This window comes from Acomys minous, assembly GCF_964271855.1.
Source record: "Acomys minous genome assembly, chromosome: 18".
Lineage (NCBI taxonomy): Eukaryota > Metazoa > Chordata > Mammalia > Rodentia > Muridae > Acomys > Acomys minous.
This window is the reverse complement of record NC_140501.1, coordinates 59,057,183-59,084,434: the sequence shown is the minus strand read 5'-3', so window position 1 is coordinate 59,084,434 and position 27,252 is coordinate 59,057,183. Positions and strand designations below refer to the sequence as shown.

The 27,252-nt window shown below is 47.8% G+C and overlaps 1 protein-coding gene across 5 annotated transcripts in view; it reads right to left on the bottom strand.

The window, feature by feature from the left end:
- The window catches only part of ATP8A2 (ATPase phospholipid transporting 8A2), a 543,049-nt gene that overhangs the window by 353,290 nt on the left and 162,507 nt on the right, over window positions 1-27,252 (bottom strand). For all 5 annotated transcript variants that reach the window (XM_084768271.1, XM_084768273.1, XM_084768274.1 and 2 more), the window contains 8 exons: window positions 25,078-25,243; window positions 22,138-22,265; window positions 20,728-20,805; window positions 18,743-18,831; window positions 18,405-18,449; window positions 6,188-6,263; window positions 2,167-2,272; window positions 1,377-1,459 (listed from right to left, as the gene is read on the bottom strand). In XM_084768271.1, coding sequence (XP_084624397.1) covers window positions 1,377-1,459; window positions 2,167-2,272; window positions 6,188-6,263; window positions 18,405-18,449; window positions 18,743-18,831; window positions 20,728-20,805; window positions 22,138-22,265; window positions 25,078-25,243 — 771 coding nt within the window. The remainder of the gene's footprint in view (window positions 1-1,376; window positions 1,460-2,166; window positions 2,273-6,187; window positions 6,264-18,404; window positions 18,450-18,742; window positions 18,832-20,727; window positions 20,806-22,137; window positions 22,266-25,077; window positions 25,244-27,252) is intronic.

The following is a 27,252-nucleotide window of genomic DNA, read 5'->3' as shown; positions in this document are numbered from 1 at the left end:
ATACATACATACTGATCATTAGAGCACCACACTGTTACCATTATTAAAAAAAAAAAAAAAACTAACAAGTTCAGGAAGAGCACTGCCAAAGGACTGTTCTCAAACTTAGTGGAAAACATTGGGCATTGGAGATTCTTAATTCCCAGAGAAGGGACTTTTTAGGATAATTAAACATTCCTTTCTGTGTGTGTGTGTGTGTGTGTGTGTGTGTGTGTGTGTGTGTCTGTCTGTCTGTCTGTCTGTCTGTCTGTGTGTCTGTGTGTCATTTTCAAATGCAATTTGCTATTTTTCCTAACACATTGCAGTAGAAACAATGTGGGCTTTGGCATCAATATATGCAAGTCTGACTTAGCTTCGGACAGATCCTCTGTCAAAGGGAACAGTGCTCCTCTTAGGTCACCCATGCAGGGACATAGGCTGCTGTGTCCCCCTGCCACACAGCCCTCTCCTCGGGATGCATCCTGAAATTTCACCAACAGCCCAGTTCACCCAGCCTTTGTCAGCCTTCTTACCTCTCCGCACTGCCCATCACCTCACCCCTCAAACCATCGCAGACTTCAGGATGCAGGATGCTATTTAAGCGGGTACCCAGCACGCACCACTCCCCGCTCACTGCTAGAGGCCACCTCCTCTCTGCGCCTTGGCTCCATGACCACCTCACACAGAGCTCATGGGTTGTTGAGATGGTCGACAAGGCAAGGACACTTTATGTAGATATGAGGTGACCAACGGAGACTCTGCCTCAGGGACCCTCCAGAATTAATGAGTGAATAGACATTTTTAAAAATGACTTTACTAACCAGGGCCTCCAAAAATATAATTTTAATACTTTGGTAAGGTCCACTGGCTAGCTGCGCCCTTTTGGGACACCTACTACAGTCTCTTTGGGGGGGGGTGTTGCTCAGTTAGCTCCCTTTGTTAAATAGCCTGCTTGAAGTGACTGTGATTCGCATCTGAATTCTCTTCTTCAGGAAGGCAAGAGCTGACCAAACCCCTGTAATAACTTTAGGCGGAGAAAACACTCATCCAGGTAAGAGAGACCTGAAACTCTAATGTTTTTCTCTCATAGCCGGAGACGGATGCCCAGTAGCCTGAGGTCCTACTGTGCAACCATGAGACTGATGCGGCTACAGAGGTGCGGGGTCTGCCTTAGAAACAGAGGCAGAGGGGAGACTGGAAAAGTCCATTGCTGTAGATAATTTCATGTAAGTGACGGGAGGATCATGAGGAAGTCTCTCCGGAAAGAGAAATCACCACAGGCCCAAAGCACCGGGGGTTAGACCGCCGCCTCCCATGCGGCCATGGTGTCTCCACAAAGTATTTCTAACGTAATCTTCCATATACGCCATCTTCCAAAGTGCCAAGCCGCCCCTTACCGCCTCGATGATGACCGAGTACGGAGTCCTGCCGGTAAACACGAAACCAAGCTTCTTAGCGCCTTTGACCAAAGCAGCTTCGTCTGCCAACGACAAGCCAACGACACACAGGTTCATCCCTCATTGTGACAGAATTCTGCTAAATGCCACGTCTCAAATTAAAACCCATCATGATAGGTGGGGCTTGGTGTTATGTGCACAATAGCAAGGACTTGAGACAGACAGGCTCTTCCTGCTTCCAGAGTTTGAAACGAGTTCTTCTTCTGGACGGACGGTGGCGTACCAAAAACTAAGTCACCAGAAGGACCACAGTGGTTTACACTCCCCTATGCTCTGCTGTGATGCCCTCAAGGAAAACTCCCACTGACGGTCTGTCAGCCAGGCTGCGCTTTAGCTGCAGCACTGTGCGATTCGGACCACCAGGAAATGGATGAAGGACAAGTGCTCTGATGCCCCACGGAGTGTGGTGGATGAGGCAGCCAGGGAGCCAGCCTGGTTCTCTCCTAAAAGAATTTTCTAGCTCAAGAGTGTGTACCAGGATGTGCAAGATAGCCTGGGCTCCTCCTTTCCACCTGAGTACTATCAGAGTCCAGACACCCCCATACCAGCTCTCCCGGGCAGAACTATAATCCTGAACCTATAACATCTACAGTCGTGATCTGGAGACAGGCCAATGACAAAGAGCAGGTCTTGTGGGGCAAGGTGCACCATAGCATCTTCCAAAAACAACTGGAAACACCCAAGTCTCCAGGGAAAGAGCCAACCAGGCACTTCCGACAAGAGCCCTCACCTGGCGAGGAAGCCTGGTAGATGATTTCATCTCCATCCTTCTCGGGGACGACGGTGTGACACACAGCCAGCAGGGTCAGGAACTCTTGTATACAAGGGGCTGTGGGCTAAAAGCAGAAGGGCCCAGTTAGCCAGTGGATTCAAGCCATCGCCTGCTCAAAGAGCCAGTGAGAGGCCAGGCAGAGTGGCACACACTGTTGATCCCAGCACTTGGGAGGTACGAGCAGGAGGATTTCTATGACCCCAAGGCCAACCTGGTCTATATGGTGAGCTCCAGGCTGGCCAAGGAAATAGGGCGAGACCTTGTCTCAAAACAAGAAAAAGAAATCCAGCCAGACTTTGCCATTTGCTTTCGCACAGAGTTCAGATGTTCAGCTGGCTGAGTTTAGGCCAGTGGTTCTCAACTTTCGCAATGCTGTGACCCTTTAATGCGCTTCCTCATGTTGTGGTGACTCCCAACCATAAAATTATTTGCATTGCTACTTTATAACTGTAATTTTGCAACTGCTATGAAACATAATGTAAGCACGTGCGTTTTCTGATGGTCTTAGGCGACCCCTGTGAATGGGTTGTTTGACCCGCAACAGGTTCATGACCCACAGGTTGAGAACCACTGCCCTAGGACCAGACACTTGTCCTATATGGAACCCACCTCCTGCCGCTCTGGTATTCAAACAAGTCATATCCTTTCTCATTTGTCCCGTCATGCCCACAGCCCTGCACCTGCTTTCAGCAAACTAGCCTTGGTAAACATTCTAGCCACTTCCCCCAAGCCAGTTGCTCTGGGCTTCAGAGCACAGTCACCCTGTGCCACCACTGCCCTTCCCACCCATTAAGCTGGCTGATCTTCTGAGTGTCTGATCTCTCTAGTATCGACACCTAAAATCTGTGACATCCCTGTTCAGTCTTTTCCTGTCGCCCCTAAAAAAAGAGATCCTATGAGTTTAACTGAAATCTTAGAAATCAGTACACTTTCGCATTTACTAAGGACTTCTAAGTCTTATAAAACAAGAACCTGGCTTACATATTGTTGATTTATTGGCTCAAACATACTCAGGGATCTAGTGTGCACCACGCACTGTGTCTGCCAAGGTTTGGGAGGCTGAACACAGGCACTGTGGGCCAGCTGAGCCAACCAGCACTGCGACTGCCCTCCTGAACTTTGGTTCCCTGCAGGACCTGAGGCCAGTTAACCAATCGGACCGGAAGCAAACAACTAGTTGTTATAACCATGTAGCTGGTGGACTAACCCAATGATGTCGTTTCCTATACTCCACCCCCATTTTTTATTGTTTTATCTGGCCTTCCAATGTACTCACACACACACACAAAACTCACTGCTGCTGCACACAGGCCTGTGATCCAGTGATCCAGTAAAAGCTCTCCGCTCCCTTTTACACAAGGTTGAGAGCCTTAGCTGAACCCAGGCCCCCCATGGCCTGCTGCCTCTGGCTCAGTCCTTTGCATTGTTTTTTTTTCCTTCATAGACTCTATTAAAATTAATAGTCTAAAGAATTTTCCTTACAGCTCCCAGGTCACATTCTGTCACCAAGGGAAGTTGAGGCAGGAACCTAGAGGCAGGAACTAAAGCAGGGGCCATGGAAGAGTGCTGCTTACTGGCCTGCTTCCCCATGGCTTGCTTACCTGCTCTTTTTAAAACATGGTTTTTCACTTTTTGAAATTAAAATATAATTGCATCATTTCCCCCCTTTCCTCCCTCTAACCCCTCCTGTGTTACCCACCTCCCACTCTATTTCAAATCCTTGGCCTCTTTTTCTTTAATTTTTGTTATTTTTTTTCTTAAATGTGTAAATACAGCCTTCTCAATCCTTATAATGGTACTTGCTGTGTATGATTTCGAGGTTGACCACTAGGTATTACAGAAAACCACAGTGATGAAAATTCAGAGAACATGCGACAGTGTGGTGATCAGCTCCAATGGATACGATAGCACAGCTCCTCTGTCTAAGGCTCAGGATCGTTGTTGGGGAGTGGGGAGGTTCTAAGAGCCAGTGGAACAGGAAGTCTGTGAGACTGTCTCCTAAAAAACCAGGGAAGCTATAGCCATGAAGTCTCAACAATATGGATGCCTAAATAAGACCCAAACAAGGCAACACCAATACACATGCTAAGAAGAAGGAAAGAGACAATCTCACTCATGGGGCCCCAACCATAGACTAAGAACTACAGGCAGGCAAGGGATGCTGAGCAAGAGAGAGAGTCTTCTTCAGGAAATAGTTCCATAATTGATTATAAGCTTGTGCACGTGTGCTCACGTGTGTGTGTGTGTGTGTGTGTGTGTGTGTGTGTGTGTGTGTGTGTGTATGTGATATATATCTCAAGACTTCATGCCAAGAGTAACCCCACCCACAATAGGCTGGACCCTCCTAAATTAGTCACCAATCAAGAAAATGCCCCATAGGATTGCCTACAGGACAATCTTATAGAAGAAGCATTTTCTCAACTGAGGGTTCGTCCCCTCACATGACTGCAGCTTGTGTCAATTCACAAAACACTAACCAGCACAACAGACATATATGTAGTGGCCTACGGACCCTAGACTTCCCCGTTGGTTCCCACTGGACACAGTTCTCCTGCCCATAGAACCAACACTCCAAAATTGAGGTTCAAAGACAAGAGCAGGGCACAAACATTCTTTTTCTGATGTGCAAGCAAGATGCCTTGTTGGGGGCACCACAGACGGCTCAGGTGGAGGTCAGCTCCAGGGTTGAGTTGTCCCGATCATGGTTCCTACCGATATTACTGTTCCAAGCGAGGCGGTTGTCACCTGCCTGGGCACTGCATATAAACCAAGTGTCCAGACCAGATGGTTACAGGGTGGCTGGCAGGCTCACACAACCTGGACATCCCTCATACCTCCTCTCAACCTTCACTGCCCCTCACTGGTGTCTGGTTCCTAAGAGGAGTTTTAAGCACGTTTCTGCAGTGGGCTGCCGGTGAGGGGCTTGGAAGCCTAAATAGGAGGGCCAGGGGAGATCTCTCTGTGCCTGCCCAAAAAGCAGTCCATTACTTCAAAGAAGGGCAGAGGTAATAACCAACTGAGGACCCTGAGCTTAGTTTAATGTCAACATCGTCAAGGTGACATTGGATTTGAGGCATGTTCCGCAGAAGAAAACTCAGGTCTGGTACCCTAAGACTGGACAAGCCCTTGGCTAAAGAGTTCATGGGTCCTAGGGTGAAGCCATCAGTTGTTTTCCTGACTGGTCGAGTGGTCAAACTGTCTTCTGAATATTGATATTTTTTATTTTATTAATTTATTCATATTACATCTCAATGATTATCCCCTCCCTTGTATCCTCCCATTCCTCCCTCCCTCCCATTTTCCCCTTATTCCCCTCCCCTATGACTGTGACTGAGAGGGACAGGACGTCCTCCCCCTGTATATGCTCATAGGGTATCAAGTCTCTTCTTGGTAGCCTGCTATCCTTCCTCTGAGTGCCACCAGGTCTCCCCATCCAGGGGACATGGTCAAATATGAGGCACCAGAGTTCATGTGAAAGTCAGTCCCCACTCTCCACTCAACTGTGGAGAATGTCCTGTCCATTGGCTAGATCTGGGTAGGGGTTTGAAGTTTACAGCCTGTATTGTCCTCGGCTGGTGCCATAGTTTAAGCGGGACCCCTGGGCCCAAATCTGCCTATCATAATTTTCTTCTTGTAGGTTTCTAGGATCCTTCAACTTTGCAATTCTCCCATGCTTCTCTCATCTAGATATTTTTAACAAAGACATAATCTACCATTTGCCTTGGTCAGGGTGAGACCAGAGACTCTCACAACTGGTCTAAATGCTGAGAAATAATGGTTGGGAGTGCTCAGCCCTAAATGGGTCATCACTAGGGGTGTGAAATACTGTCTTCTGGATATGACAAGGATATTCCACTCTTGAGCTCACTGCAGCCATGTTTGTCTACATAAGGCCTGTAGAAGACCAAGCCAGCATCCACCACATAAAAACAGTGAACTGCTAGTCACTCTTTGTCCTAGAGGTAAGAGGCTCACTCACATGTTGATCCTCGATGTTCTTTAACAGCCTGGGGTCATTAAAGTCACATGAGTCACTGGGGCAAGCAGCCATCCGGCTGGAAGAAAGAACAAAATTCATTCATTAGATTTAAAGGTCTCTGTCCAGCTAAGTCACACCTAAAAAGAATCTGTCCTTGGAAAGAACACTAAGAACCCACAGTCTTATATTCCACACTTTGGGATCTGGAATACTGTGTTTTATGTCAAGCTTTAAGATCTCTTAAACTCTTAAACTTTGCTATGAGCAAACTGGGTTACAAGTTCTTATATATATCAACAGATTTAAAGGAGAAATAATTGCAGCACGGCACTAACGCACACCTTTAATCTCGGCACTCTTGGGAGGCAGAGGCAAGTGGATCTCTATGAGTTCAAGGCCAGCCTGGTCTAGAGAGTGACTTCCAAGACAGCCAAGGCTACACAGAGAAACTCTGTCTTGAAAAATAAAAAAGGGGGGAACATAAGCTATACATATGTCAATATTATGAATGTCATGTGAATTGGTCCTCAAAGAACAACCGGGAAAAAACAAAACAAAACAAAAGAAAACAAAAACAGAGGAAGGACTGCACTGTGCTTCATAGTTCATGGCCAGAGTGCATGTAGAGAAGAGAAGAAAGCAAAGGATTGGAAGGAAGGAAACTGTGTAAGGCAGGTGTGGATTGGAAGGAAGGAAACTGTGTAAGGCAGGTGTGGGCTGTCAGACCAGAGCAACTGTGCAGTTAAAGCCCATTCTTCAAGACCATGAAGGGCAAGTTGATGTCAGTCTTAGTTCTGAATGGGTATCAGAGATTAATACAGCAGATAAAACAACAACTGATAGTCTCCGAGGAGGGGTCTTATGAAATGCCAGAGGTAACCCCATGGAACATGGAGCTAAAGAATGGCACTATGGGAAGGATGCAAAATAGATGTGATGGATGTCAGGTACTGTGAGGGCACAGGGTGCCTGTGATGGATGTCAGGTACTGTGAGGGACATGAAAACCTGTGATGGATGTCAGGTACTATGAGGGGCATGATACACCTGTGATGGATGTCAGGTACTGTGAGGGACGTGATACACCTGTGATGGATGTCAGGTGCTATGAGGGGCATGATACACCTGTGATGGATGTCAGGTACTGTGAGGGGCGTGATACACCTGTGATGGATGTCAGGTGCTGTGAGGGGCATGATACACCTGTGATGGATGTCAGGTACTGTGAGGGGCGTGATACACCTGTGATGGATGTCAGGTGCTGTGAGGGGCATGATACACCTGTGATGGATGTCAGGTACTGTGATGGACATGATACACCTGTGATGTATGTCAGGTGCTGTGAGGGACATGATACACCTGTGATGGATGTCAGGTACTGTGAGGGACATGATACACCTGTGATGGATGTCAGGTGCTGTGAGGGGCGTGATACACCTGTGATGTATGTCAGGTACTGTGAGGGACGTGATACACCTGTGATGGATGTCAGGTACTGTGAGGGACGTGATATACCTGTGATGGATGTCAGGTACTGTGAGGGACGTGATACACCTGTGATGGATGTCAGGTACTGTGAGGGGCGTGATACACCTGTGATGGATGTCAGGTGCTGTGAGGGGCATGATACACCTGTGATGGATGTCAGGTACTGTGAGGGACGTGATACACCTATGATGGATGTCAGGTACTGTGAGGGACATGTCCCACCTGTGATGTATGTCAGGTACTGTGAGGGACTTGACACACCTGTGATGGATGTCAGGTACTGTGAGGGGCATGATGCACCTGTGATGGATGTCAGGTACTGTGAGGGGCGTGATACACCTGTGATGGATGTCAGGTACTGTGAGGGACGTGATACACCTGTGATGGATGTCAGGTACTGTGAGGGACGTGATACACCTGTGATGGATGTCAGGTGCTGTGAGGGACGTGATACACCTGTGATGGATGTCAGGTGCTGTGAGGGGCATGATACACCTGTGATGGATGTCAGGTACTGTGAGGGACGTGATACACCTGTGATGGATGTCAGGTACTGTGATGGACATGATACACCTGTGATGTATGTCAGGTGCTGTGAGGGACATGATACACCTGTGATGGATGTCAGGTACTGTGAGGGACGTGATGCACCTGTGATGGATGTCAGGTACTGTGAGGGACGTGATACACCTGTGATGGATGTCAGGTACTGTGAGGGACATGACACACCTGTGATGGATGTCAGGTACTGTGAGGGGCATGATGCACCTGTGATGGATGTCAGGTACTGTGAGGGACGTGATACACCTGTGATGGATGTCAGGGGCTGTGAGAGGCATGATACACCTGTGATGGATGTCAGGTGCTGTGAGAGGCATGATACACCTGTGATGGATGTCAGGTACTGTGAGGGACATGAAAACCTGTGATGGATGTCAGGTGCTGTGAGGGGCGTGATACACCTGTGATGGATGTCAGGTACTGTGAGGGACGTGATACACCTGTGATGGATGTCAGGTACTGTGAGGGACATGATACACCTGTGATGGATGTCAGGTACTGTGAGGGACGTGATACACCTGTGATGGATGTCAGGTACTGTGAGGGGCGTGATGCACCTGTGATGGATGTCAGGTACTGTGAGGGACGTGATACACCTGTGATGGATGTCAGGTACTGTGAGGGACGTGATACACCTGTGATGGATGTCAGGTACTGTGAGGGACATGATACACCTGTGATGGATGTCAGGTGCTGTGAGGGGCATGATACACCTGTGATGGATGTCAGGTGCTGTGAGGGACGTGATACACCTGTGATGGATGTCAGGTACTGTGAGGGGCATGATGCACCTGTGATGGATGTCAGGTACTGTGAGGGACGTGATACACCTGTGATGGATGTCAGGTACTGTGAGGGGCATGATACACCTGTGATGGATGTCAGGTGCTGTGAGGGACGTGATACACCTGTGATGGATGTCAGGTACTGTGAGGGACGTGATGCACCTGTGATGGATGTCAGGTACTGTGAGGGACGTGATACACCTGTGATGGATGTCAGGTACTGTGAGGGGCATGATACACCTGTGATGGATGTCAGGTGCTGTGAGGGACGTGATACACCTGTGATGGATGTCAGGTACTGTGAGGGACGTGATACACCTGTGATGGATGTCAGGTACTGTGAGGGACATGACACACCTGTGATGGATGTCAGGTACTGTGAGGGACATGACACACCTGTGATGGATGTCAGGTACTGTGAGGGACATGACACACCTGTGATGGATGTCAGGTACTGTGAGGGACATGATACACCTGTGATGGATGTCAGGTGCTGTGAGGGACGTGATACACCTGTGATGTATGTCAGGTGCTGTGAGGGACGTGATACACCTATGATGGATGTCAGGTACTGTGAGGGACGTGATACACCTGTGATGGATGTCAGGTACTGTGATGGACATGATACACCTGTGATGTATGTCAGGTACTGTGAGGGACATGACACACCTGTGATGGATGTCAGGTACTGTGAGGGGCATGATACACCTGTGATGGATGTCAGGTGCTGTGAGGGACGTGATACACCTGTGATGGATGTCAGGTACTGTGAGGGACGTGATACACCTGTGATGGATGTCAGGTGCTGTGAGGGACGTGATACACCTGTGATGGATGTCAGGTACTGTGAGGGACATGACACACCTGTGATGGATGTCAGGTACTGTGAGGGACGTGATACACCTGTGATGGATGTCAGGTGCTGTGAGGGACATGACACACCTGTGATGGATGTCAGGTACTGTGAGGGACATGACACACCTGTGATGGATGTCAGGTGCTGTGAGGGGCGTGATGCACCTGTGATGGATGTCAGGTACTGTGAGGGGCGTGATACACCTGTGATGTATGTCAGGTGCTGTGAGGGGCATGATACACCTGTGATGGATGTCAGGTACTGTGATGGACATGATACACCTGTGATGTATGTCAGGTACTGTGAGGGACATGATACACCTGTGATGGATGTCAGGTACTGTGAGGGACATGATGCACCTGTGATGGATGTCAGGTACTGTGAGGGACGTGATACACCTGTGATGGATGTCAGGTGCTGTGAGGGGCGTGATACACCTGTGATGGATGTCAGGTACTGTGAGGGAGGTGACACACCTGTGATGTATGTCAGGTGCTGTGAGGGGCATGATACACCTGTGATGTATGTCAGGTACTGTGAGGGACATGACACACCTGTGATGGATGTCAGGTACTGTGAGGGGCATGATGCACCTGTGATGGATGTCAGGTACTGTGAGGGACGTGATACACCTGTGATGGATGTCAGGTGCTGTGAGAGGCATGATACACCTGTGATGGATGTCAGGTGCTGTGAGAGGCATGATACACCTGTGATGGATGTCAGGTACTGTGAGGGACATGAAAACCTGTGATGGATGTCAGGTGCTGTGAGGGGCGTGATACACCTGTGATGGATGTCAGGTACTGTGAGGGACGTGATACACCTGTGATGTATGTCAGGTACTGTGAGGGACATGATACACCTGTGATGTATGTCAGGTACTGTGAGGGACATGATACACCTGTGATGGATGTCAGGTACTGTGAGGGACATGACACACCTGTGATGGATGTCAGGTACTGTGAGGGGCATGATGCACCTGTGATGGATGTCAGGTACTGTGAGGGGCGTGATACACCTGTGATGGATGTCAGGTACTGTGAGGGGCATGATGCACCTGTGATGGATGTCAGGTACTGTGAGGGGCGTGATACACCTGTGATGGATGTCAGGTACTGTGAGGGACGTGATACACCTGTGATGGATGTCAGGTACTGTGAGGGACGTGATACACCTGTGATGGATGTCAGGTGCTGTGAGGGACGTGATACACCTGTGATGGATGTCAGGTGCTGTGAGGGGCGTGACACACCTGTGATGGATGTCAGGTACTGTGATGGACATGATACACCTGTGATGGATGTCAGGTACTGTGAGGGACGTGATACACCTGTGATGGATGTCAGGTACTGTGAGGGACGTGATACACCTGTGATGGATGTCAGGTACTGTGATGGACATGATACACCTGTGATGTATGTCAGGTGCTGTGAGGGACATGATACACCTGTGATGGATGTCAGGTACTGTGAGGGACATGATGCACCTGTGATGGATGTCAGGTACTGTGAGGGACGTGATACACCTGTGATGGATGTCAGGTACTGTGAGGGACATGACACACCTGTGATGGATGTCAGGTGCTGTGAGGGACGTATTACACCTGTGATGTATGTCAGGTACTGTGAGGGACATGACACACCTGTGATGGATGTCAGGTACTGTGAGGGGCATGATACACCTGTGATGGATGTCAGGTACTGTGAGGGACGTGATACACCTGTGATGGATGTCAGGTGATGTGAGGGACGTGATACACCTGTGATGGATGTCAGGTGCTGTGAGGGACGTGATACACCTGTGATGGATGTCAGGTGCTGTGAGGGACATGACACACCTGTGATGGATGTCAGGTACTGTGAGGGACATGACACACCTGTGATGGATGTCAGGTGCTGTGAGGGGCGTGATGCACCTGTGATGGATGTCAGGTACTGTGAGGGGCGTGATACACCTGTGATGTATGTCAGGTGCTGTGAGGGGCATGATACACCTGTGATGGATGTCAGGTACTGTGAGGGGCATGATACACCTGTGATGGATGTCAGGTACTGTGAGGGGCATGATGCACCTGTGATGGATGTCAGGTACTGTGAGGGACGTGATACACCTGTGATGGATGTCAGGTACTGTGAGGGACGTGATACACCTGTGATGGATGTCAGGTACTGTGAGGGACGTGACACACCTGTGATGGATGTCAGGTGCTGTGAGGGACATGACACACCTGTGATGGATGTCAGGTACTGTGAGGGACATGATACACCTGTGATGGATGTCAGGTACTGTGAGGGACATGACACACCTGTGATGGATGTCAGGTACTGTGAGGGACGTGACACACCTGTGATGGATGTCAGGGGTTGTGAGGGACGTGACACACCTGTGATGGATGTCAGGTACTGTGAGGGACGTGATACACCTGTGATGGATGTCAGGTGCTGTGAGGGACGTGACACACCTGTGATGTATGTCAGGTGCTGTGAGGGGCATGATACACCTGTGATGTATGTCAGGTACTGTGAGGGACATGACACACCTGTGATGGATGTCAGGTACTGTGAGGGGCATGATGCACCTGTGATGGATGTCAGGTACTGTGAGGGGCATGATACACCTGTGATGTATGTCAGGTACTGTGAGGGACGTGATACACCTGTGATGGATGTCAGGTACTGTGAGGGGCATGATGCACCTGTGATGGATGTCAGGTACTGTGAGGGGCATGATGCACCTGTGATGGATGTCAGGTACTGTGAGGGGCATGATACACCTGTGATGTATGTCAGGTACTGTGAGGGACATGACACACCTGTGATGGATGTCAGGTACTGTGAGGGGCATGATGCACCTGTGATGGATGTCAGGTACTGTGAGGGGCGTGATACACCTGTGATGGATGTCAGGTACTGTGAGGGGCATGATACACCTGTGATGGATGTCAGGTACTGTGAGGGACGTGATACACCTGTGATGGATGTCAGGTACTGTGAGGGACGTGATACACCTGTGATGGATGTCAGGTACTGTGAGGGACATGACACACCTGTGATGGATGTCAGGTACTGTGAGGGGCATGATACACCTGTGATGTATGTCAGGTACTGTGAGGGACGTGATACACCTGTGATGGATGTCAGGTACTGTGAGGGACGTGATACACCTGTGATGGATGTCAGGTACTGTGAGGGGCATGATGCACCTGTGATGGATGTCAGGTACTGTGAGGGGCATGATACACCTGTGATGGATGTCAGGTACTGTGAGGGGCATGATGCACCTGTGATGGATGTCAGGTACTGTGAGGGACATGACACACCTGTGATGGATGTCAGGTACTGTGAGGGACGTGACACACCTGTGATGGATGTCAGGTACTGTGACGGGCATGATGCACCTGTGATGGATGTCAGGTACTGTGAGGGGCGTGATACACCTGTGATGGATGTCAGGTACTGTGAGGGACATGATACACCTGTGATGGATGTCAGGTACTGTGAGGGGCGTGATACACCTGTGATGGATGTCAGGTACTGTGAGGGACATGATACACCTGTGATGGATGTCAGGTACTGTGAGGGGCATGATACACCTGTGATGTATGTCAGGTACTGTGAGGGACGTGATACACCTGTGATGGATGTCAGGTACTGTGAGGGACGTGATACACCTGTGATGGATGTCAGGTACTGTGAGGGGCATGATGCACCTGTGATGGATGTCAGGTACTGTGAGGGGCATGATACACCTGTGATGGATGTCAGGTACTGTGAGGGGCATGATGCACCTGTGATGGATGTCAGGTACTGTGAGGGACATGACACACCTGTGATGGATGTCAGGTACTGTGACGGGCATGATGCACCTGTGATGGATGTCAGGTACTGTGAGGGGCGTGATACACCTGTGATGGATGTCAGGTACTGTGAGGGACATGACACACCTGTGATGGATGTCAGGTACTGTGAGGGGCATGATACACCTGTGATGTATGTCAGGTACTGTGAGGGACGTGATACACCTGTGATGGATGTCAGGTACTGTGAGGGACGTGATACACCTGTGATGTATGTCAGGTACTGTGAGGGACGTGATACACCTGTGATGGATGTCAGGTACTGTGAGGGACATGACACACCTGTGATGGATGTCAGGTACTGTGAGGGACATGACACACCTGTGATGGATGTCAGGTACTGTGAGGGACATGACACACCTGTGATGGATGTCAGGTACTGTGAGGGACATGACACACCTGTGATGGATGTCAGGTACTGTGAGGGACATGACACACCTGTGATGGATGTCAGGTACTGTGAGGGACATGACACACCTGTGATGGATATCAGGTACTGTGAGGGGCATGATACACCTGTGATGGATGTCAGGTGCTGTGAGGGACGTGATACACCTATGATGGATGTCAGGTACTGTGAGGGACGTGATACACCTGTGATGGATGTCAGGTACTGTGATGGACATGATACACCTGTGATGTATGTCAGGTACTGTGAGGGACATGACACACCTGTGATGGATGTCAGGTACTGTGAGGGACATGACACACCTGTGATGGATGTCAGGTACTGTGAGGGACATGACACACCTGTGATGGATGTCAGGTACTGTGAGGGACATGACACACCTGTGATGGATGTCAGGTACTGTGAGGGGCATGATACACCTGTGATGGATGTCAGGTGCTGTGAGGGACGTGATACACCTATGATGGATGTCAGGTACTGTGAGGGACGTGATACACCTGTGATGGATGTCAGGTACTGTGAGGGACATGACACACCTGTGATGGATGTCAGGTACTGTGAGGGGCATGATACACCTGTGATGGATGTCAGGTACTGTGAGGGGCATGACACACCTGTGATGGATGTCAGGTACTGTGAGGGACGTGATACACCTGTGATGGATGTCAGGTACTGTGAGGGACGTGATACACCTGTGATGGATGTCAGGTACTGTGAGGGGCATGATACACCTGTGATGGATGTCAGGTACTGTGAGGGGCATGACACACCTGTGATGGATGTCAGGTACTGTGAGGGGCATGATACACCTGTGATGGATGTCAGGTACTGTGAGGGGCATGACACACCTGTGATGGATGTCAGGTACTGTGAGGGGCATGATACACCTGTGATGGATGTCAGGTACTGTGAGGGGCATGATACACCTGTGATGGATGTCAGGTACTGTGAGGGACGTGATACACCTGTGATGGATGTCAGGTGCTGTGAGGGACGTGATACACCTGTGATGGATGTCAGGTACTGTGAGGGACATGACACACCTGTGATGGATGTCAGGTACTGTGAGGGACGTGATACACCTGTGATGGATGTCAGGTGCTGTGAGGGACATGACACACCTGTGATGGATGTCAGGTACTGTGAGGGACATGACACACCTGTGATGGATGTCAGGTGCTGTGAGGGGCGTGATGCACCTGTGATGGATGTCAGGTACTGTGAGGGGCGTGATACACCTGTGATGTATGTCAGGTGCTGTGAGGGGCATGATACACCTGTGATGGATGTCAGGTACTGTGATGGACATGATACACCTGTGATGTATGTCAGGTACTGTGAGGGACATGATACACCTGTGATGGATGTCAGGTACTGTGAGGGACATGATGCACCTGTGATGGATGTCAGGTACTGTGAGGGACGTGATACACCTGTGATGGATGTCAGGTGCTGTGAGGGGCGTGATACACCTGTGATGGATGTCAGGTACTGTGAGGGACGTGACACACCTGTGATGTATGTCAGGTGCTGTGAGGGGCATGATACACCTGTGATGTATGTCAGGTACTGTGAGGGACATGACACACCTGTGATGGATGTCAGGTACTGTGAGGGGCATGATGCACCTGTGATGGATGTCAGGTACTGTGAGGGACGTGATACACCTGTGATGGATGTCAGGTACTGTGAGGGACGTGATACACCTGTGATGGATGTCAGGTACTGTGAGGGACATGACACACCTGTGATGGATGTCAGGTACTGTGAGGGGCATGATACACCTGTGATGGATGTCAGGTACTGTGAGGGGCATGATACACCTGTGATGGATGTCAGGTACTGTGAGGGACATGACACACCTGTGATGGATGTCAGGTACTGTGAGGGGCATGATGCACCTGTGATGGATGTCAGGTACTGTGAGGGGCGTGATACACCTGTGATGGATGTCAGGTACTGTGAGGGACGTGATACACCTGTGATGGATGTCAGGTGCTGTGAGGGACGTGATACACCTGTGATGGATGTCAGGTACTGTGAGGGACATGACACACCTGTGATGGATGTCAGGTACTGTGAGGGACATGACACACCTGTGATGGATGTCAGGTGCTGTGAGGGGCGTGATGCACCTGTGACAGATGTCAGGTACTGTGAGGGGCGTGATACACCCTTGATGTATGTCAGGTGCTATGAGGGACATGATACACCTGTGATGGATGTCAGGTACTGTGAGGGACATGATGCACCTGTGATGGATGTCAGGTACTGTGAGGGACGTGATACACCTGTGATGGATGTCAGGTACTGTGAGGGGCATGATACACCTGTGATGGATGTCAGGTACTGTGAGGGACGTGATACACCTATGATGGATGTCAGGTACTGTGAGGGACATGTCCCACCTGTGATGTATGTCAGGTACTGTGAGGGACATGACACACCTGTGATGGATGTCAGGTACTGTGATGGATGTCAGGTACTGTGATAAACATGACACACCTGTGATGGATGTCAGATACTGTGAGGGGCATCGGGTACCTGTAAGGTGAGAGATGTGAGGTACTTGAAAGAAACATGAGGTACCTGTGTGACACAGGGAAAGCAGAAGATAGGACAGACTTCAAGCCCACATGTAATATCCCCCCATCACATGTAGACAGTCAACACAACCAGAAAAAAATGTAATGTTCCCCCTGTAGAGAGGTCAGAACACAGTAGTCATGAACCTAGATTATCTGTCAGTGCTCAAAAGAATGAAGCTCCCAAGCCAAGAATGGTGACAAAGGAACATCAAATGCACAATACTGTGTAAAAGAAGTCAAGTTATGCACGTGAAAGTCTCCTGATGTTCTGGAGAAAGCAAAATGATAGAGACAGAAAACAAACCAAAACAAAAAAGTGGTCACCAAGGGTGGGGTGTCTAGGACATTGGGTGCATAGGCAGAGCAAGGACTTTGGGGGCAGTGGAAACATTCCTCATAGTGCTATGATGGCAGGCACATATCAGTACACATATGTTCATGATCACAGGATATGTAGCACTGAGTGACCCTGATGTCACATGTGGACTGTGCTGACCATGAGCTGTCAGCATTAGCTCCTGGGTTGTACTGAATACACTGTGGTGGGGAACTTTCAGGGCGTTCACGGAGTAGGCAGGGCTTTCATCATTGAGGTCATCAGGCGAGGCAGGATTTTATGGGAAATCTCTCTGTCTTTGTGATTTTACTGTGAAATCAAAACTCTTCTTTCAAGAGGCTCCATTCCTACCACCCACATGGTGGCTCACAGTTGCCTGTAAGTTCAGTCCCAGCTGATCCAACACCCTCCTCTGGCCAGCTGAGGGCACTGCATGCACATAGAACACAGACACACCTGCAGGTAAACCACTCATACACACAAAATCATAAAAATACAAATAAATTGTAAATATGAGCACACAGCCAGTGGTCACCAAATTGTTAAAGAAAATCTATAAGGTGTTGGGCACCAGAGACTAGACCAGAGGAAATGAGGAAATAAGAACAAAAATTAGAGTGTGCTCCAAAAACTGGAAGGGAACACGTATAACAGTTACTAAGGACATGAAACGTTAATGATGCAGGAACAACTACATGGGAAAGATGGCAGGGGGAGGGGAGGTTAGATGGCAAAGTCAGAGGATGAACTCAAAGACCAACTGTCGGCCTAAGAGGAAGGGACAGAGACGGCAAGAGAGACGGGTATCATAGAAATAGTATGAGGGTGTCCCCAAACTACCAATAGGAGGAATTTATAGACAGAAGTAGCCCAGTATAAAGTCAATTAGCCAGCCAACATAATGAAGAAAAGCTTCATATGGTTAAAAGCTCATATGCTAAAGAAATATAGGAAGTGATAAACATTTCCCAAGGGCTGGAAAGACGGCCTCGGGGGAATGGGCTGGCTACACCAGGGCAGAGGGAGCTGAATCTCCCCCAGAGCTACAAAGCCCTATGGTGCCTATAATCTTTAGTTAGTATAAACTATTATTTTCAAATACAGGAATTTAAAAAACTAAGTGAAAACGTTGCAGGTGGCTAGAAGTGGGAAGGGCTGGACGAGGGGCAGGCTGTTGCTGTTAAAAGCTCTGCGGTGTGGATCTAAACCGAATCTGAACTTAAATCTTACCCTGGCTTTTTTTTCCAAACTAACAGGCTCACACTTTATATTTAGAGCTAAAACTGTCCTGATGTGTCCCCACTAATGCTGCAAGACGCGCCGGACTCTACTTACCAGAAGTCGTCTGAGGACGGCTCTCGGGCTAGTTCTGGGAAGTGGCTGGCAGGAAGAAACAGAGAGATCAGGAGTCTGATCCACACACAAACACCGGGCAATTCTTAGAGTGCACATACAAGCCCACAGGTGCCCCCGGGACCTCTCAGTAAAAGCTGAAGAAACAAGTTATATGTCAGCCCTTTAAAGATTCACTGGGGAGCCCATTAAGTTTTAAACACAACTTAATAGAAACCACACGTCCGAACCCCTGAAAACACGTGACCAAATGGCAAAACCCATGCTTTGTCGGGAGACGTGCAATGAGGTTTTCCTATAAGTATTCAACACGAACTCACCCGTAGGTTACGCCGGCAACGCTACACTTCTTGAAGTTCATGATGTTACACGTGAGAGTCCCAGTCTTGTCAGAAAACAAGTATTTTACCTAAGCAGAGAAGGAACAAAACGCACGTCAAGAGTAGAATACGGGGAGATGGTTCAGAGGTTAAGAGCACGGGCTGCTCTTCCAGAAGACCTGGGTTCGATTCCCAACACCCACGGGGTAGGCTGCAACCATCTGTACCTCCAGTTCCAGGGCATCCAACACCCTCTCCTGGATTCCAGGAGCACTAGGTATTATGTGGCACACAAACATACATACAATCAAAACACTCATACTCATTAAATAAATTTTTAAATGGATGTAATAAGATACGAAGATAAAGAAATAACGTTGTTTGTATGTCTGTAAATCTTCATGGAATTTAAAGGAGAGTCTACAAAAATAAACAAAATCAGTCATAAGCAATGTGCTTTAATTCATAGGCCATTCACAAAACTTTTTCTGTTACTAATTCTACAACCTGGGTAATAAAAAAATAAATAAAAATAAAAGAATTTCCCATAATCCCCCTGGCCACTGTCTATAAGCATCACCACGTGTTACTCAGAATTTCAGTGCTATGTTTCATTCTCCCAAGTTCCTTCATGTTCTCACAGAAGACGCAGTTCTTTTTAAGAGCCAACTAACTACCTGACTAGATTAAAAATGTCCAGCATGTCAAGATATTTTTAAAGATGAAATAATGGCATACATATTTTGGCAGTAACCAATAGCTGCCTAATTGAAATTGAGGCCCAACTCCACAGGATGGGAATGCGTCCTGGTACTAAAAACCTATCCACGCTTGAGGCTAGTGAGAAAAGAACCTTCTAGTACCAGACCAGCAAATCTCCTAGTTTTTGTTGTCATTGTTGTTGTTTCATACAGAGTAAATTTAGGAATATTAAAAACACAGCATATTCTCTCTCTCTCTCTCTCTCTCTCATAATTAACAGATTATCAACATAGTAAAAAGGGAAATCTTATAAAGAATTGTCAACTTTGCTATTCCTCTCTCTTGAATTCTAACTTCTCCTCCTTAGGTAAGCCTCCTACACCTCGTCAGGACAGGGCATTTTATCCTAGGCACTTTCATGAGCACCTTCAGTCCTTCCATCCTGCTTGGTCAGTTCAATGGCACCTGAGAACAATTAGATACTTACCACTGAGAACTGACAAAGGTAACCGAAGCCCACATATATAATTGTCCCTAAAAACTTACAAGGGGTAGTTCTGAAAAACCCCTGTGGGTACCAAAATTCTCAGATGCTCAAATTCACATATGAAATGGTATGTAATCTTTGCATAAAATCTACACACAACCTCCTGTGTACTTCACATGTCCTTAGATGGTACATAACACTTAAGACAATAGAAATGTCACACTGCACTAGCTGGGGAACAGTCGTAAGAATCTTCCATGTAACTTGGCACAGATGCAACCACCATGGGTACAATCACATTTTTGAGACAGGGTTTCTCTATGTAGCCTGGGCGGCAACTCAAAGAAAGAGGCAGACAGGAGGCAACATGAAAGTCAGGAGGAACAAACAGAAATCAAGGTGAAGATATGAAAGCCGCCGATTCTCTGGACAACGTCAGAGATACCTGTCCTTCAAAGACCCCCCCCCAATGCTTTTTAGTGTAGCCCAATAATTGATATCTTACCCTGCTTTTCATGTCATCTGTCCCAAAAAGCACATTTTAAAAGGATCCAAAACAGCATCATATTTTGGTACAATGTTCTATATCTTTTTATTTCTCAGATGCATTCTGAGCAAAATGATACACTTGTGTCTCCAATACCAAGTGACAACTGCATCCATTGCCACCTTGCAAACCACAGGTCCACAACCACAACTATCTGTGCCAACCCCCACGCCCCACCCTCAGGACTCCTTGGCCAACACTTGCTGCCTGCTCACAGCACTGTCTCCAAAGTCCCAGAGAGGCTCTCACCTGCCCAAGCTCTTCGTTAAGGTTTGACGTCCTGGCCATTGCAGGAGTGTCATTTTCAATATAATACATATCTGTGTCCTGAAGGAGAAAATGGAGAAGAGGGGGGAAGAAGGGAAGGAAGCCTTTTAGAAAACATATAATTTTAATATTTCGTTACAATTGGCACAGACCTTGGCAACTTAAAATCCTTCCGTTTTCCTTTAAATGCTAACTTTCTTTTTAAAGGTTTGTTTATCCATTATGTATACAGTGCTCTGTCTGCATGTTACACCTGCAGGCCAGAAGAGGGCACCAGATCACATTAGAGATGGTTATGAGCCACCATGTGGTTGCTGGGAATTGAACTCAGGACCTCTGGAGGAGCAGCCAGTGCTCTTAACCTCTGAGCCATCTCTCCAGCCCCTAAATGCTAACTTTTAACTTGCGTAAAAACAAAGCTGCAGTTGGGATAGAGAACCCTGCGGTGCACTGCCAACCACGGTATTTAGGTTTGGGGTTCAAGGTGATCCTCTCACGGCCTGGCTGCGAGCTGGGCCAGTGCCTCCTTCACAGGCTTGTGGTGAAAAATCAAAGTAAAACACATGTGAAAGCACCTGGTCTGGAAGGGAAAAAAATGTTGCCAAGGAGGCCCAGAGCATGATGGCCAGGGTCAGTCCCTTAAAACTTCACCTCAGCCCCTACAACCCACCCAAGGTGGGTGGCTATCATGACGAAATCTGTGCAGAAAGGAGACTGCAGAAGCACAGCCATGGTGGCCAGATGACAAGCACGCATTGAGCATCTGTTGGGGACAATAGGCCATATGGCCAATGTTCAGCCATCTTGTCAGAATCTGCACCTTTAAGTCTCTGTTTTTCCCAGAGCTTGCTTTTCACCAGAAACTAGCTGACCCTGTTGTGGGTCAGAAGTTAGACTAAAGACAGATAGAGATGGAGCAACCCTGTCATGGTTTAGCAGTTAGACTAGACAAAGAGGGAGCCAGATACCCTGTGTGGCAGGACCTTATGACCCTGCCTGGAATTCCCTGTGTTTTGAGAAAGGCCTGCAGCTGGGTTCCTATAGCAATATGCTTCCCTGCCTTCTGACTTACAAAAGCTGCTGCCTAACTAAAGTTTGCTCAATCAGACTTGCTCTCCTTCTTTGTGTCTTGCATTTTCAACAGGTGACCTTCCTCCCGAGTTTTAGTCGAACCCCACAGGCCTGGGCAAGCATCTCCCCTCCCCGCCGTCATGGAACTTAGCACATGGCCTGCCAGTCATCAGCTTGGCTGGCTTCATCCCATGGCCCAATAGCAAACAGCCTCTGTTCTTTCCAGGACTCGGTGGAATGACAAGCTCACACGGGAGTGCTGGAGAGCAGTGGCTGCCAGTCCTCCATGGCTAGTGCTTCACACTCCGCTTTGAAACTCACCCAGTTGATGAAGAGGGCTTGTGTGTATTTCACAACCTCCAGCGTCACCAGCAGGCTGATGGGGATCAGATTGTTGTACAAGATGATAAACGTCAGCAAGTTGTAGCCAAAATTATCTGAGCTCGTGTCTACGGGCAAAAAAAAAAAAAAAAAAACAACAAAAACAACAAAAAAAAAAAGGAGAGTCTATATTTAGTTTCTTCCCATTTTGTGATTTTAGATTTTTTTTCCCCCTAAAAGATGCTCACAACGGAAGCCTACGTACCTATCTGTAGACTGAGGAGTTGTTGAGCCCATTCAAACCCCAGAGACTATTCTAATTTCATTCCCTGTAGGTTTCTATTTAGAGGCTCGGGGAGAGGCAGGGGAGGGAGCAGAGGCAGCACTCCCCTGGGAAGGATGTGCCCTCACTGCCTCAAAGGGGCAAGTAGTTATTAAAGAGGTGGTCAGGCAGCAGTGCAGGAACCACAGGAGGGCGCTCCAGAGGCGGCAAGCAGGTGGCTAAGCCTGGGAACCAGGAATTTGGGATGGGTCCATGCCACATTCATTGAGTTTTACAGCAGGAAGGCTTGTCACATGGTAGCACACGAGGAATCTTGGGGTTCTGGAAGGTGGCTGTGATGGGGAGAGGTGCTGGCTGGAGAGAGTAAGGGAAGCTGGTGCTGGCTGGACAGCTGGCGCCCCCAGCCTTTTCTCTCTACCCACCCCAAGCCTTTCTCACTCCAGTGGACAGTCCTTGTCCCCGGCATGCCACTTAACTATCTGGTTCTTAGATAACCAAGGAGTTGCTAAAGAGGACCCCTAAGCCTGATAACTCAAGCGCCTCCAGAGTACAGCAGTTGTTTACGAACAAAATTTGTCTGCCAATAAAACATACTAAGAAATTAAAGTTTTGTGGCTTTTTAACACTAGCCCCCAAAATGCTTTGTAACACTGCATATGACGTCAAAGAACAGTGACCGTGCAAAGAAATCCTACACCTAATGTCTCAGAAACCAGAGAACGTTCTGGTCTGCCAAGAAACCAAAGAAGTCCATAAAGAGAGAGAGACACAACCCCATGTCAAACGTTCACTCACACAAAACAATAAACAGGAGGCTAAGACAGGACTAAATCTGATAGGAAGCGAGATTCAAACACCAACAGAGGCGACAGAAAAGTGACACAGACAACTCTGAGCAGGCGTGTACAGCTGACAACGGGGCTTGACACAGCCCATACAATCCGTGCCAGTTTCCCCGAAGATGCATTGGTGCCACATGTTCACTCAGATCACAACTCTGTAAACAACACTCCTATGAACCAGTCTTCACGTCGGAAGCAAGATTTTATCCACCAGACTAAGGGCTCTGATGAACTACAGCTCAAACCACAACCATGGCACCCGTGTTCCTGAAAGAACCGCGCCGAGCCTGGCGCGGGAGCTCAGGCCTGTGATCCCAACACGGCAAAGAGAAGGCGTGAGGACTAGGCATCTGAGGCTAGCCTCAATGACATTCCGAGTTCAAGGCCAGCCTAGGCTACATGAGGCCTTGTTTAAAAACCAGCAAAAAAATGGGCAACGTGAGTTTTCCAGTGAATTTCAAACCCTGGCATCTTCATGTTTAAAGAAATTAGGAAAGTTAAATCGTGTCTAGACCAATTTAAAAATAATTGAGAAATGTGTATAACAATAATGCCAAGGCAATACCTAAAGTTTTAAGATTTATCATGAAATTTTCGCCTTTTTTTTTTTAATTGCTGAGATCAGAACTTTTCGTCACTAAATTTTTTTTTTTTTTTGAATTGCTGAGATCAGAGACCGGCCGATCTTCCCTCTTACTCCCTAGCCATCATCCCAAAGTAACAAAATGAGGCAGAGTCATCAAAATCAAGTTAAGTATCTAGAAATGAATCGAATGCACAAATCAAGAAAGTCTGCCAAATCTCGTAAGAACACTGGGACCATTGTTCCACCTACAGAACCTTGTCATGTCTGTTCTACTCTAGGAGGTGGTAGTGGCTGTTGGGCCGACCACCATCCCTTTTCCCCAGCTGCAGACATTCGACCTCAGGGTAGGGTAGGAGCACCTAGGTAACTCATATCATTTGAATGCAGTATGAAGAGGCGATACCCAGGGTGCTATCAGAAACAATAGGCCTCGGTGTCTAAGGTGCCGATACAGCAGTGCAGATGAACAGAAAACTGGCTTGAAGCTTAGCAGAGTTTTAAAAAAAAATAAATAAATAAAGAGAGAAGTTTAGCAGAGTTTTCCATGCAAAAGGGTAACCAGAGAAGTCCTGCTAAGAGGTCACCCTGCTCAGCGCAGAAGACCCTGTCTATGTGCAACCTAGACGCCAGTGCAAAGAGCAAGGAGACAGCGAGATGGATGGGGCAAGGAGACAGTACTGGCTAGTAAGCCATCTACAGGAAGAGACAGGACTGCCGGAGGTAGTGGAAAGGGAGGTTAACACAAACAAGGGCACAAGCATTTCTCTTCTTTTCTTTTCCTTTGGCTCTTTAAGAGATCTGAAATTACACAGAGCACTAATCATAACGCTGTACTGTTAGGCTGACAGTACATATATGCAGTGTGTATATGACAATAGCAGCACTAACAGGGAAGAGCATGGAGGTGTGCTGGTCCGACGCTTATGACGTGAGTTAGCCGTAACGCAAAGGGGATCTCATGCTGTCGTCCCTAGAGCAGCCATAAGAAGATATCTTCAAAACCAACTAAGAAACAATAATTTGAGCCTAATAAAAGTCCCCACATAAAAGTCCCCACTTCATCTTCTGATTCCTCATCTGTTTTTCTCTCCAAGAAGGCCTGACACAGGTAAGGTAGCCTTGGGGAAACAGAGAGCAGGAGGTATGGCTGCCGCTCACAAACACTGCATGGAAGGACCTTCCAAGAGTTTTGACCCACAGCAATGACCAGCAACCAGCCCAAAACTCACCCATCTTCTTGATGTACCAGCTCTTTCCGCCATGAGACCCGTTCCAGAACAGGGCCCCCACCGAGCTCACCAGCGCCATAACCAGGAGGATGCCAAACAGCACCAGGATCTGCACATTGGTTACCTTCTCAACGTTTGACCTCTTGAGAGGCGCTTTTGTTGAATTCTGTAAGCCAGTATTAAAAGTCAGTAACCATCACAGAACAGGCTAGGAGCAGGGGTAAGCAGAAATGGAGTGAGACAGCAATATTCAGTGATGGAAATGGAAAAAAATACTATTTCTCTTCCAAACAGATAATGGAGTTAAAAAGTGCATTGTTCTCTGGAGTAAGCAGATCAGTGTTTAGAAGACATTCTCCAGTTTAAAGGACTGGCCTGTGGTGCCTTAAATAAGAATGGCACAAACATTTGAATGCTTGGGTACCAGGGAGTAGTGCTATTTGAAAGGATTAGAAGGATTTGGAGGTGTGGTTTCATTGGAGGAAGTATATGTCACTTCAGGTGTACTTTTAACATTTCAAAAGTCCATGCCATGCCCAGAGTCTGTCTCTTCTCTCCTCTCCTCTCCTCTCCTCCTCCTCCTCCTCCTCCTCCTCCTTTCTCTCTCTCTCTCTCCCCGCCCTCTCTCTCTGCCTACTGATCAGGATGGAGCTCTCAGCTACTGCTCCAGCATCTGCCTGCATGCTACCATACTCCCAGACATGAGGAGAATGAACTAAACCTCAGAAACTGTAGGCAAGCCCCTCCCAATTAAAATGCTTTCTCTTAAAATAGTTGCCTGGTCATAATGTCTCTCACAGCAATAGATCATTGACTAAGGCAACACCTCAACTCTGCATGATCTATTCACTCTTTTATTTGCACCTCAGCATAACATGAGCTGCCTTCATGGACACAGTGGGCTCTAGACAATGCAAATCTGGTTCGAAAGCAACCAATACAGTGCTAATTCTTCACCAACAAATCCAAGGAGACCCTCCAAAGCAGTAATTTAGCTCTCTGATAAGTGTAATAAAGATTTTTAAAGTATGAATGTTCCTTCCAGTGGGAAGGAATAGTAAATAAAGAGACACAAATACAAGTGTACCAATAGAACAAAAGGGCCTTTGAGGCAGGAAGTAGACAACAGGAAGACAGAAGACAAAGCCTCACTCCTGGTAGAAACAACTCCTTTGGAGCTGAGGCCTGTGTTAGGACCTGGGTGTTCACAGGGATGCTGCACTCACACACTCACTGCATCTCACATGGAAGACGTCAGACTGCATCCTCCCATCTGGTACCAACAACCTGAAGCCATTTTATACAAGAGATTGCCCCCAACAAAGGACTTCACAGAGGTGACTAGGGACTTTATATGAACAGTTAGCCTGAACTTCCTAGATGAGCCCAGTCTACCCCACACACTGACTCTCCCGTCACAGCATTGCCACATCTTTCTGAATTCCATTGCAGACCCAGAAATTTTGTCTACTGTGAGCACCACAGATTTCTTGGGGGTGGAGAAGTTGGGGAACGGTTGCACTGGAAGCCTCAAGCTGTCTTCTGGGTACCCTCCATTTTTTTTCCCCTGCTCTGTTGTTAGTTCACCAAATTGTCTTTTATGGACTTCGAAGAAAAATCCTCCAGGGTCAAGATGAAAACTTGTTAACAAAAGCCATTTTATAATCAGGCAGGCACCACAGGAAGGCTGTACCCACACCTGGTGTCACGCTGAGAGCAGTTCTGTTCCAAGACTGATTATTCAGACCCTTTAAACACTGGAGATGGTCCTGTTGTGTTTAATTAAGAGATATTACATTTCCAGAAAGGAAAGAAAAATAACAAAAGCTGTCATTTCTGTGAGGCCATCAGTTGGCTGAAGTGGTTGAAATCCAGCCAGTCACTAGGGTTAGGAAGACAAGAGTTTTCATTCAACACAAGGAAATGACCTGACCTAAAACTTCTGGCATGGAAAGCCGAGCTCAGCACACTCCCTCCCTTTTCCAAGCATTTCCACTTGTAATAATGAGTTTTTAATACTCAGTTCCTACTAGAATAATAAGTTCTTTTTATGAAATTCTTAAAGGGCACTATTACTTGGATGCCTGGGACTACAATAAAAATGGGTCTAACAGTCGGATTTTGCAAATGCTGGAATCTGACCTGAATTGTAGACATCTTCCTCCCGAGAAAGCA